At 44.2% G+C, this 11,189-nt stretch overlaps 1 protein-coding gene across 2 annotated transcripts; it reads right to left on the bottom strand.

The window, feature by feature from the left end:
• Positions 1-809: 809 nt before the first annotated feature.
• Positions 810-8,028, bottom strand: LOC112234097 (eukaryotic translation initiation factor 3 subunit D-like). Of its 2 annotated transcripts, none has more exons than XM_042307466.1 (16): positions 7,875-8,028; positions 7,044-7,169; positions 6,890-6,935; positions 6,592-6,728; positions 6,409-6,494; positions 6,206-6,278; positions 5,876-5,997; positions 5,053-5,185; positions 4,680-4,827; positions 4,347-4,477; positions 4,100-4,185; positions 3,753-3,882; positions 3,481-3,623; positions 3,138-3,330; positions 2,797-2,896; positions 810-913 (listed from the first exon to the last, which is right to left on the bottom strand). In XM_042307466.1, the coding sequence occupies exons 2-16, from the start codon at positions 7,164-7,166 to the stop codon at positions 897-899; spliced, it is 1,668 nt and encodes a 555-aa protein (XP_042163400.1). In that variant the 5' UTR covers positions 7,167-7,169; positions 7,875-8,028; the 3' UTR covers positions 810-896. The 2 variants fall into 2 exon arrangements, with proteins under 2 accessions (XP_042163400.1, XP_042163401.1); XM_042307467.1 differs by having other exon boundaries at positions 5,876-5,991.
• Between the last annotated feature and the right edge of the window lie 3,161 nt (positions 8,029-11,189).

The raw sequence follows: 11,189 nt of genomic DNA, 5'->3' as shown, positions 1-11,189 counted from the left end.
TAACACACACACACACAGAGGTCTCCTAAAGATCATAACATAATGTATTAACCCTTTAAAAAGGTATGAGGCCTTGGTTTAACCCCCTTCAGAAGTAATCTGGGACATAGATTAGCAGGCAGATTTATGTAGCTCTGCCCACCAACTAGTGCTTTGACAAAGTGGGTGGGGTTATATCCTTCCTGTTTGGCCCTGTCCGGGGGTATCATCGGATGGGGCCACAGTGTCTCCTGACCCCGCCTCCAGTATTTATGCTGCAGTAGTTTGTGTCGGGGGGCTAGGGTCAGTTTGTTATATCTGGAGTACTTGTCTTATCCGGTGTCCTGTGTGAATTTAAGTATGCGCTCTCTAATTCTCCCTTTCTCAGATGATCATGCCTCAGGACTACCTGGCATGATGACTCTTTGCTGTCCCCAGTCCACCTGGCTGTGCTGCTGCTCCCGATTCAACTGTTCTGCCTGCGACTAGCCAACGTGCTTCAACACCTGCATTGCTTGTTGTTTGGGGTTTTAGGCTGGGTTTCTGTACAGTACTTTGAGATATTAGCTGATGTACGAAGGGCTATATAATTAAATTTGACCTACCCAGTAACCATTCACTCAACCGTTATACAGAAAAGTCAAGTATCTAAATATACCAGAATATTCAATTACTATCAACAATATATACACTTCACAGATGAGCAGAATAGGAATCCTCATTATGACTCATTTTGATGACTCATGCATGCTTAGTGATTATTTTTCAGTAAGAAAATAATGATCTCTCCTTTCAGTAGGAGAAAATACAAAATAAATGGAAACAAGAGCCAGTTTCTCAGATCTTTATTCGAATGTAACAAGGAAGTATTTTCTGTGTGATGCAGGCCACCTGGTAACTAGTGCAATTGCCACACCTTAGGGTTCTTGTTCATCTAGAAAGAGAGGACAGGAGTAGAGAGAAATAAGGGGGAGAGAAAAGGACTTTAAAACCAGTAAACATAAGTAATTCAGAACATGTTAATGTATTGTACAAAAACTCAACTATTAATCACATTACTTACAAACCATTAGAATACAATCACATAAATAATTTAAAGTGTTCAGAGACCACTGCCCACACATTGTAATATATACAGGGCTTTCGGAAAGTATTCAGACCCCTTCACTTTTCCACATTGTAATCCATTTTAGAATAAGGCTGTAACATCATTTCCCCCCCTCAATCTACAAACAATACCCCTTAATGACAAATAAAAACAGGTTTAGACCTTTCTGCAAATTTATAAAAAATGTCAAACTGGAATTTCACATGTACATAAGTATTCTGACCCTTTACTCAGTACTTTGTTGAAGCACCTTTGGCAGCGATTACAGCCTTGGGTATGATGCTACAAGCTTGGCACACTTGCATTTGGTGAGTTTCTCCCATTTCTCTGCAGATCCTCTCAAGCTCTGTCAGGTAGGATGGGGAGTGTCACTACACAGCTATTTTCAGGTCTCTAGACTTTCGATCTGCTTCAAGTCTGGGCTCTGGCTGGGCCACTCAAGGACATTCAGGGAGTTGTCCCGAAGTCACTCCTGCGTTGTCTTGGCTGTGTGCTTAGGGTTGCTGTCCTGTTGGAAGGTCAACCTTTTTCCCAGTCTGAGCGCTCTGGAGCAGGTTCTGTATTTTGCTCTGTTAATCTTTCCCTCGATCCTGACTAGTCTCCCAGTCCCTGCCCTGAAAAACATCCCCACAGCATGATGCTGCTACCACCATGCTTCACTGTAGGGATGGTACTGGCCAGTTGATGAGCGGTGCCTGGTTTCCTCCAGACGTGACGCTTGGCATTCAGGCTAAATAGTTAAATCAGACCAGAGAATCTTGTTTTATATGGTCTGAGAGTCTTTAGGTGCCTTTTGACAAACTCGACCTCTACCGAGCACACCACCATTCTCATCGACGGGGTTGTAGTGGAGCAGGTTGAGAGCGTCAAGTTCCTTGGCGTTCACATCACCAACAAACTAACATGGTCCAAGCACACCAAGACAGTTGTGAAGAGGGCACAACAAAACCTATTCCCCCTCAGGAGACTGAAAAGATGTGGTATGGGTTCCATGGTACCTGGTATGGCAACTGCTCGGCCTCCGACCGCAAGGCACTACAGAGGGTAGTGCGTACGGCACAGTACATCACTGGGGTCAAGCTTCTTGCCATCCAGGACCTCTATACCAGGCGGTGTCAGGGAAAGGCCCTAAAAAAAATTCATAGACGGCTCTCTCTGAGACCGCACGGCAAGCGGTACCGGAGCGCCAAGTCTAGGTCCAAGAGGCTTCTAAACAGCTTCTACCTCCAAGCCATAAGACTCCTGAACAGTTAATCAAATGGCTACCCAGACTATTTGCATTGCTGCCCCCCCCGTTACTATCTATACAGTCACTGTAATAACTCTACCTACATGTATATATTACCTCAATACCGGTGCCACTGCACCAGTACTCCCTGTATATAGCCCCGCTATTGTTATTTACTGCTGCTCTCTTTTTCCCAATGGAAACAGAATGCACCTGAGCTCAATTTCAAGTCTCATACCAAAGGCTCTGAATACCTAAAAAGGTATTGCTTTATTTTTTTGCAAATAATTCTAAAAAACCTGATTTCGATTTGTCATTACAGGGTATTGTGTGTAGATTGATGAAGGGAAAACAGTTGATTAATTTTAGAATAAGGCTGTAACGTAACAAAATGTGGAAAAAGTGAAGTGGTCTGAATACTTTCCAAATGCCCTGTGAACATAGTACAGGTACCGCATAGTGCAATGGTGGCAGTCCTCACCTTCCTCCTCCTCATCCTCTTCATCATCATCATCATCTTCTTCCTCATCTTCATCTGAGCTGAAGGTTCCGTCAGGCAAGCTATACACGCGAATCACTTGCTGTTGGCAAAAGCACACAAACACACAATGATGATATTGACTCTCTGTAAGGAACACTAACATTTCTAGGGCTCTGTGTGCAGACACTGTCAGACAATGGGGGAAATCAACTACTACAAGTTGCAGAGACAAGTACTGGTCTTTCAAGTCATTGGCAGCGCTCTACAGAAACAGTCAAGGGCATGCTCTGCTCCATGGTCAGAGGTCACAGAGTCTCAATGGTCAGCAGTCCCGGGCTCACCTTGTTGGGGTCCTTGAGGATGAGGTACTTGCCCTCCTCCAGCTTGCGGCAGATGTCGATGACGCAGCGTAGGATGCCCCAAGCGTTCTCCATGCTCAAGTTGATCTGGCTGGCAAACTCAGTGGGCTGGAACTGCTGGGTGCCCAGGACCACGTGGCGCGCAGAGTCCTTCGCGTGATAACGAGACACGTACCTAGAGACAGGGGAGGGCAGGGGATTTAACTGATGGAGGTCATAACCAGGTGAATTTATGGACAATTTGAAGGGGGAAAATGGTTGCTGTGAACAGTATAGTCGCACTTGACCTGTGTGTGGTTTCTTTTTGGGGGGGGGGGGCACTGACCCTAGCTTGAGGTACTCTGAGCCAGCCAGCATGGCACAGCAGGTCCAGCGGGCCAGTTTGTAGCTGTTGTTCTTCAGCTCGGTGGCCAGAACAGCTCCTCTCTGAGAGTCCAGCTTCTGACGCCAGTCCACTCCATTACAGTGCTTAAGACAAGAACAAAACATTGAACAACATTAAGCATTAGAGGGGAAGTTAACACTGCATTTCATCCCCAGAGATAGTACTAGATATTTGATACTGTATTTTCTGTCATCACTCGTTCCTCCTCTTACCCGGGAGTCCCACTCGTTGAGGGTCTTGACGTTGATGAAGGACACCTCTCCGTTGGCCCCGGTCATCACTCCATCGTGCTCACAGCGTACAATCAGGTCAATGTCCTCCCCCAGCTTCCAGCGGCGGTACCTGAAACAGAAACAGGTGAGTTTACAGGGCTACACAGCTACACCCCTCAACACTAACCCAGAGTCCAGCAGGACACATCACATGGATCCTTTTAAAAACAGGAGTACCCAAACAAATGTAAGAGACTTCTTACAGATGTGAATTAACTAACTGTGATTAGATGGTCTGACTGATTAGATGGTCTGCAGTAGTGAGAGCAGCACGGGTCAGTACCCACCTGTAGGCAACAGAGGCCACCTCACTCTTGTCTATGTCCTCCTCTACAAATGGGTTGGGGTTAGGGAACTTGTGCCTCTCCCCGCCCTGAGGGGAAACAAAGACACTGCATCCTATTAGAACTGAAAGAATTAACATCCAATTTAAATGTATTCTTTACAATGGCAGAAATGCTTGGACTTCTTCCACATCACACTCACATTGAAGGAATGTCACTAGACATGGGTGTATAATCGTAGTGGTCTTACCATGCGCAGACACTGCTGGCTGAAGTTATGGTTGATGTAGGTAGCCTCCATGGCCAGGTTACGGGGCGAGTTGAAGGAGTTGCCCTCATCCTGTGGTGGCTCGTTGGCAGTCTCACTCACCGTCAACAGATCTGACATGTACAGTTACAGATGATTAGATGAGCCGAATGCACAAAAACCAAACGCACCCCTAAACATTAGCATTATGACAAGAAGACTTAAATATTAGAGAGTTTGATATAAGGTAAACTACTGATTCACTAGTAAACAAAACCTCCTTGTTCAGTCAGAGTTGGGCCAACGGCTGAATAGATTAACTTGAGAAAGCCTCACCAAAATCAGAGTTGTCTCTCTTGTCAAAGAAGAGCTTGTTGCCCACTCTCTGCACAATAATGTCCCAGGAGTTGACTGAGCGCGTGCAGCACATCAGGGTGGCCAGGATGGCATCGGTGGCAAACACATTGCCCTGGGTCTTAGCCAACTGCAGAGAGGAGGGTATAGGGAATGATTTACATCAGAGCAGAGAACACACTCTACCGGGCAGTAGACATTGGAATAATCATGTTTTTGTTTCTGAAATGTGTGAAACCATTAGTTCTAGACAAGAATGTTCAGACAAAACAACAAAAGGACCGAATTAATAATATGTTGCTGTGGCTTATTGTATCTGGCACAGTGCTGTAAGTGTGGAATTGAGAGGGTGTACCTTTCGGATGACAGGGTCGTCGGTGGTGGTGACTGTGTGAAAGATCCTCTTGATGCTCTTGAGAGGCTTCTCGTTGCGAGTGGTGACGCGGTCGAAGGCCTTGTCGTAGTACTCCAACGCACCACAGCACTCACTGAGGGAGAAAGGAAATCAACTGACTTTACATGGATATGATATTGTCTTCCAGTAGATACAAAAAGGGAAAAAACAGACCAGACTCATTGCAGGTGAAAAGCAACTTGAACATCATGTTATTCAGACTGTGGGTTTTGTTCTGAACTGTGAGACAGACTGTAAAAAATATGGACAAAGCCATCGATGACATCACCCCATTGTTTCCTATGAGAAAGCTCAGTGGCGCATTTCATGATAAGGAAGTGTCATCTCAGCATGTCACCATCCTTTTATACAGAGGAGTTGTTGAAAACCTACTCTATGAAGTGACGTTGAAGGCTAGCTCAGTGCTGCTCCCTCTCATGAAGTATCTCAAGTTGAAGGCCGATAGAGGTACTGCAGGCTGCCATTAGCATCTAGTTTATTCTTATAACTTTGTCTGTGATTTTAAAGTAATTGGTTCAAGGACATACATCTGGTGAAATAGAAGCCATTATTGGTACCATGATTTGAATATTTTGTTTATATACATCCACGAATACTGACCACAAAAAGCACCATTTCCCCTTTCACTATAATGGGGGATACTGTTTTCTGGAAACAATGCCTGCAGTAAGTACCGCGGTCGTCCATCAACTTGAACTCAATGCGAGGGGGCACTCATTCTCCCCTGGATTGAGCACAGATGCAGTGTTGATAAGTCACTCACATGTCAGTGGGGTCCTCCACCTCCATGTATCTCATCTTCATCAGCCTGGGGAAGTCCATCTCCTCCTTCACCTCCCAGTCACTCCGGACCTCCACCGACGAGTCCCGGGGTTTCAACTGGGCCTTGAAATGAAAGGTATGAGGGGGGAAAGGGAAAGGGGAGGGAGGAGAGACAGGCACATATGGTAGCGTTAGCAGGTGTTTGGGAAGACTGTTGCCAGAAACTTCATACGACTACATCAGATATTATCTGAGGGGTATCACAATACGGTTCAGATGTCCGGAGGTGCACTGATAAAACAATCCACATGCATTGTTGATCTTCCCATACCTGGGATTTCTGGTCCCACTTCTGACGGACGCCAAACTGCTTCTGGAACTTTTTCTGTAGGCGCATGCGATCCCTGGACAGAGCCACATGAGATTAGACAGAGTTATAGAGAGAACCAGAGAACAACATGTGTTTTAGAAAGCCACATTAGCAGTGGATTGGCTAAACAACTGCAGGCGGCTAAACAACTGTAGGCAGCTCACCTCTCCTTCTGCTTGGCACTCTTCGGGAGGGTCTGCATATTGAACTGGGTCAGGTTCCTGCGGTCCTTGTCCCTGCGCAGATTCCTCTGTAAAAACAGAACAAAACATCCTGTTATAGAAAAGGTGACACAGAAAATACTTTTTGGGGTACTGTGTGTGTGGTCGAGCAGGTTAGTCTTGTACCTGTGCAAACCTCATGCGGTTCCTCTGGTAGGCAGTCTTCTGCGTCTTGGCAGTGTCCACCAGCTGGAAGCTTGTCTCGTCCTCCTCATGGAAGTAGGCATACTGACTACCACCCCCAAACTGAGATGAATACTTGTCTGTCAAAACATTCAACCAAATGTCAAATGATGGCATCCATGGTCTGAAATACCTCAAAATCAATATTGAATATAAACATTTAGAATAGGCAATATATTCTGGATTATGTTTACACCATATCATGTTATTATCGTGAATCCTACAATACAATTTAACACACTTGTGTATCTCTTGTCCTGGTAGGTTGCTCCTGTCCAATCAGCCACCTGGACAGATGGACAGAAAAGTAAATCAGTCAGCCTAAGTTCCTCCTCTTGAAGCAGGGCAAACTGCTGTTTATAATTAAAGGTGAGAGGCAGCAGAGGAAGACCAACCTTTCCCAGACGGTCTCCTTTGCTAAAGGGCTGGTAGGGCATGTCCTTAAACTTCTCAGGGACAGCACAGGGACCCCACCCAGAGGGATTGTCCTGGATCTCAGGGGCATGGAACTTCGCCATGGTCTGAGGTTAGGGCAGATGTTGTAAACATTTAAAATGAAACGCAGATTTGAACAATATCTAGTTACCTTATACTATGTATATTAGATAGACATTTGATGTATATACGCAAGTGGATGATAAGATTAGTAACCTAGGCCGCAGGGTCTCAGACAATGAACAGCACTGTTTTCACTCAGCAATGCACTAATATTAGATAGGCATTTCAGTTTGCGCAGTGGCCTAGTCATCACGGACCCAGGACACATAACTCTTGGATTAGTAAGAAACTGCCAACGATAGACTATTTGAATATTGGATTCTCTGCATGATGATTTCTTTTGCAATGTACAAATTATAGCTAACGTCGTTATCTACATACAATACCCTAGCCTAAGCTTGCTAACGTTAGCCAGCTAGCATTATATTAACGGGCGACCAAGTTAGCTAACTTAGCTAACCAAAAATGTCACAACATCCAAATCTAGTAAGGGGACATTAATCGGGGACATCAACAAGTGAGCGCAACTACGTTCTGTTTCCATATGGACACTATGGCAAGCTAACCAGCATGCTCGTTAGCCAGGTGGCAGATAGTAATCTGCTAAGCTAACGGCGGTGGCAGTAACATCCACTCGAGTACATCTCACATTATGTTTACCCTAAACATATAAAGATGTATGAACATGACATGTTCATACATCTTTATATGTCTTATTCGAATCTCACCTTTGAGATTGTGACGACCAAACGGCTGCTTTTATTCGGTCAATCAGCCGAGTCACAATTTTCTTCTAAAAGCGCCGTACAAAAAGGAAGTGGAAAAGTACTGTAAAGAGTTGTTTCCGGCAGACTGTAAGCTTTGTGGCATATTGCTGCCTTTCACAGGTCGGAGTGTGAATTGCACATTTTGTTCAAAAAAAGTGAAATTGGGAGAAAGAAAATTATTGCACCACCATCTCCCCCTAGATATACACCACTATCCCCAACAAACCCACCACCCTTCACACTACTTTGGCCCTAACATCCTACACCAGGCCATCACCCTGGGAAGCTGGAACCCCTTCTCTCAAATCCCCCTGTAGTTCTTCTGCAGTAAAATCTCAACACCCAAAATGTCTCTGCTGCTTCTACCACTAAATCAGTCTTCTGGGATTTCCTTTCCATCTGTGCAGTAATGACCATAGCAATAAATGCCAAGAAGTCAACCTTACTAAAGCACAAACTGTTTGGTTTACTCTGTACTGTCCCAATATTCACAGGGATCCTCTCAGGCTCCCTCACCCTTTCTCACCATCCTCTACTTTCCTCACTGTTTTTTGTTGTGGTATTTTATTAGGATCCCCATTAGCTGTTGCTGAAGAGGCAGCTACTCTTCCTTTGGTCCACACAAAACATTACATAATACAGAACATCAATAGACAAGAACAGCTCAAGGACTGAACTACACACATTTAAAATGAAAGCAATAGAACAAAAAAAGGTCCTACTGACAGTTACACACATTACTGACAGTTACTCACACATCAGTACATATACAGAAATTATTCAGACCCCTTGAACTTTTCCACATTCTGTTACGTTACAGCCTTATTCTAAAATGGATTAAATTGTTTTTGTTGTCAAATTGTCATCAATCTAAACATAATACCCTATAATGACAAAGCAAAAACAGGTGTTTAGACATTTTTGCATTGCTTAAAAAAAACGTGAATATGACATTTACGTAAGTATTCAGACGCTTTACTCAGTACTTTGTTGAAGCACCTTAGGCAGGGATTACATCCTTGAGTCTTCTTGGGTATGACGCTACAAGCTTGGCACACCTGCATTTGGGGAGTTTCTCCCATTCTTCTCTGCAGATCCTCTGAAGCTCTGACAGGTTGGATGGGGAGCGTCGCTGCAAATCGATTTTCATGTCTCTCCAGAGATGTTCGATCGGGTTCAAGTCCAGTCTTTGGCTAGGCCACTCAAGGACATTCAGACACTTGTCCCAAAGCCACTCTTAAGTTGTCTTGGCTGTGTTCTTAGGGTCGTTGTCCTGTTGGAATGTGAACCTTCGCCCCAGTCTGAGGTCCTGAGCGCTCTGGAGCAGGTTTTCACTAAGGATTTCTCTGTACTTTGCTCCGTTCATCTTTGCCTCGATCCTGACTAGTCTCTCAGTCCCTGTCGCTAAAAAACATCCCCACACCATGATGCTGCCACCACCATGCTTCACCGTAGGGGTGGTGCCAGGTTTCCTCCAGATGTGACGCTTGGCATTCAGGACAAAGAGTTCAATCTTGGTTTCTTCAGACCAGATAATCTTGTTTCTTATGGTCTGAGAGTCTTTAGGTGCCTTTTGGCAAACTCCAAGAGGGCTGTCATGTGCCTTTTACTGAGGAGTGGCTTCTGTCTGGCCACTCTTCCATAAAGGCTTGATTGGTGGATTGGTGCTACACAGATGGTTGTCCTTCTGGAACGTTCTCCCATCACCACAGAGGAACTCTGGAGGACTTTCAGAGTGACCATCGGGTTCTTGGTCACATCCCTGACCAAGGCTCTTCTACCCCGATTGCTCAGTCAGGCCGGACGGCCAGCTCTAAGAAGAGTCTTGGTGGTTCCAAACTTCATCCATTTAAGAATGATGGAGGCCACTGTGTTACTGAATACTTTCAGAATGCACTGTATGACAAACAGGAGTGGCAATATAGTTGAATGTCTTTCTGTCCATTATTTCATTTAAAGTACTTTTTTTTCCTTCATGCCTGAGTTTGCCCACTTTGCCTATTTATAATATTTATCTTAGTTTCATGATTAATTATTTCATTTAAAGACTTATTCATGATTAAGTAAGACTTATTAGCCTAATCATTTTGCTTCATCTCTCTCAACCACACAGTTTTTCAATTCCTCATCAATCCACGGAGCATTAACAGTTCTAACAGTCAGTTTCTTTATAGGTGCATACTTATCAATAGCTGGAAGAAACAATGTCATAAATACATCAAGTGCAGTGTCTGTGTGTCACGTTCTGACCATAGTTCTTTTGTGTTTTCTTTGTTTTAGTGCTGGTCAGGACATGAGCTGAGTGGGCATTCTATGTTTTGTGTTTCTATGTTGGGTTTGTTGTTTGGCCTGATATGGTTCTCAATCAGAGGCAGGTGTTTGTCATTGTCTCTGATTGGGAACCATATTTAGGTAGCCTGTTTTGTGTTGGGTTTTGTGGGTGGTTGTCTTCTGTCTTTGTGTTTATGCACCAGATAGGACTGTTTTTTTTTTTTTTGTATTTTGTAGTGTTCACGTTTATTGTCCTTATTAAACATGTTGAACACTAACCACGCTGCATTTTGGTCCTCTCCTTCAACGGGAAAAAAAACGTTACACTCTGTCACGACTTCCGCCGAAGTCGGTCCCTCTCCTTGTTCGTTCGGCGGTCGACGTCACCGGCCTTCTAGCCATCGCCGATCCACTTTCATTTTCCATTTGTGTTGTCTTTGTTTTACACACCTGGTTTAAATTCCCCAATTACATGTTCATTATTTAACCCTCTGTTTTCCCCATGGTTTTTGTGAGTGTTTGTTTATTGTATTTACGGTCCGTGTTGTGGGCTCGGTATTATTGACTTGTATTTGAAAGTCTTGAGTAAATTTACGTGTATTACTCATCTCTGTTGTCCTGCGCCTGACTCCTCTGCACCAGCTACACCCAGACCTATTACAGTCTCATTACACACATCAGACCAACAAATCTTTTTTACATCTTCAACTTAGGAATCACTACAAAACATTTTGTATGATCTCCTATACACTATTTTAGGCCCAGCCTTTGGAACTTTGGCGTTTCTGGATATAGCCCACCACAGTATAGTATGGTCACTATGTCCAATGGGTGTGGATACAGTTTTAGAACAAAGCATTCTGCAGCATTAGTAAAAATGTGATCAATACATGTGGATTATGTATTTCCTGTAGTGTTTGTAAACACCCTGGTTGGTTGATTAATAACCTCAACCAGATTACAGGCACTGGTTACAGTAAGAAACCTTATTTTCATCAAGCTGTC

The sequence above is a fragment of the Oncorhynchus tshawytscha genome, linkage group LG27 (assembly GCF_018296145.1).
Source record: "Oncorhynchus tshawytscha isolate Ot180627B linkage group LG27, Otsh_v2.0, whole genome shotgun sequence".
NCBI classification, from domain to species: domain Eukaryota; kingdom Metazoa; phylum Chordata; class Actinopteri; order Salmoniformes; family Salmonidae; genus Oncorhynchus; species Oncorhynchus tshawytscha.
The sequence above is the reverse complement of the archived record's forward strand: the minus strand, read 5'-3'. Positions and strand labels throughout refer to the sequence as shown.

Bases quoted from the DNA above. Each gene is read 5' to 3' on its own strand.
- LOC112234097 (XM_042307466.1), bottom strand. From the start codon at position 7,166: ATGGCGAAGTTCCATGCCCCTGAGATCCAGGACAATCCCTCTGGGTGG. The intron at 4,186-4,346 runs GTAAGACCACTA...GTTTCCCCTCAG, and splicing joins GCCAGCAGTGTCTGCGCATG to GGCGGGGAGAGGCACAAGTT. The intron at 3,624-3,752 runs GTAAGAGGAGGA...TCTTGTCTTAAG, and splicing joins TCAACGAGTGGGACTCCCGG to CACTGTAATGGAGTGGACTG.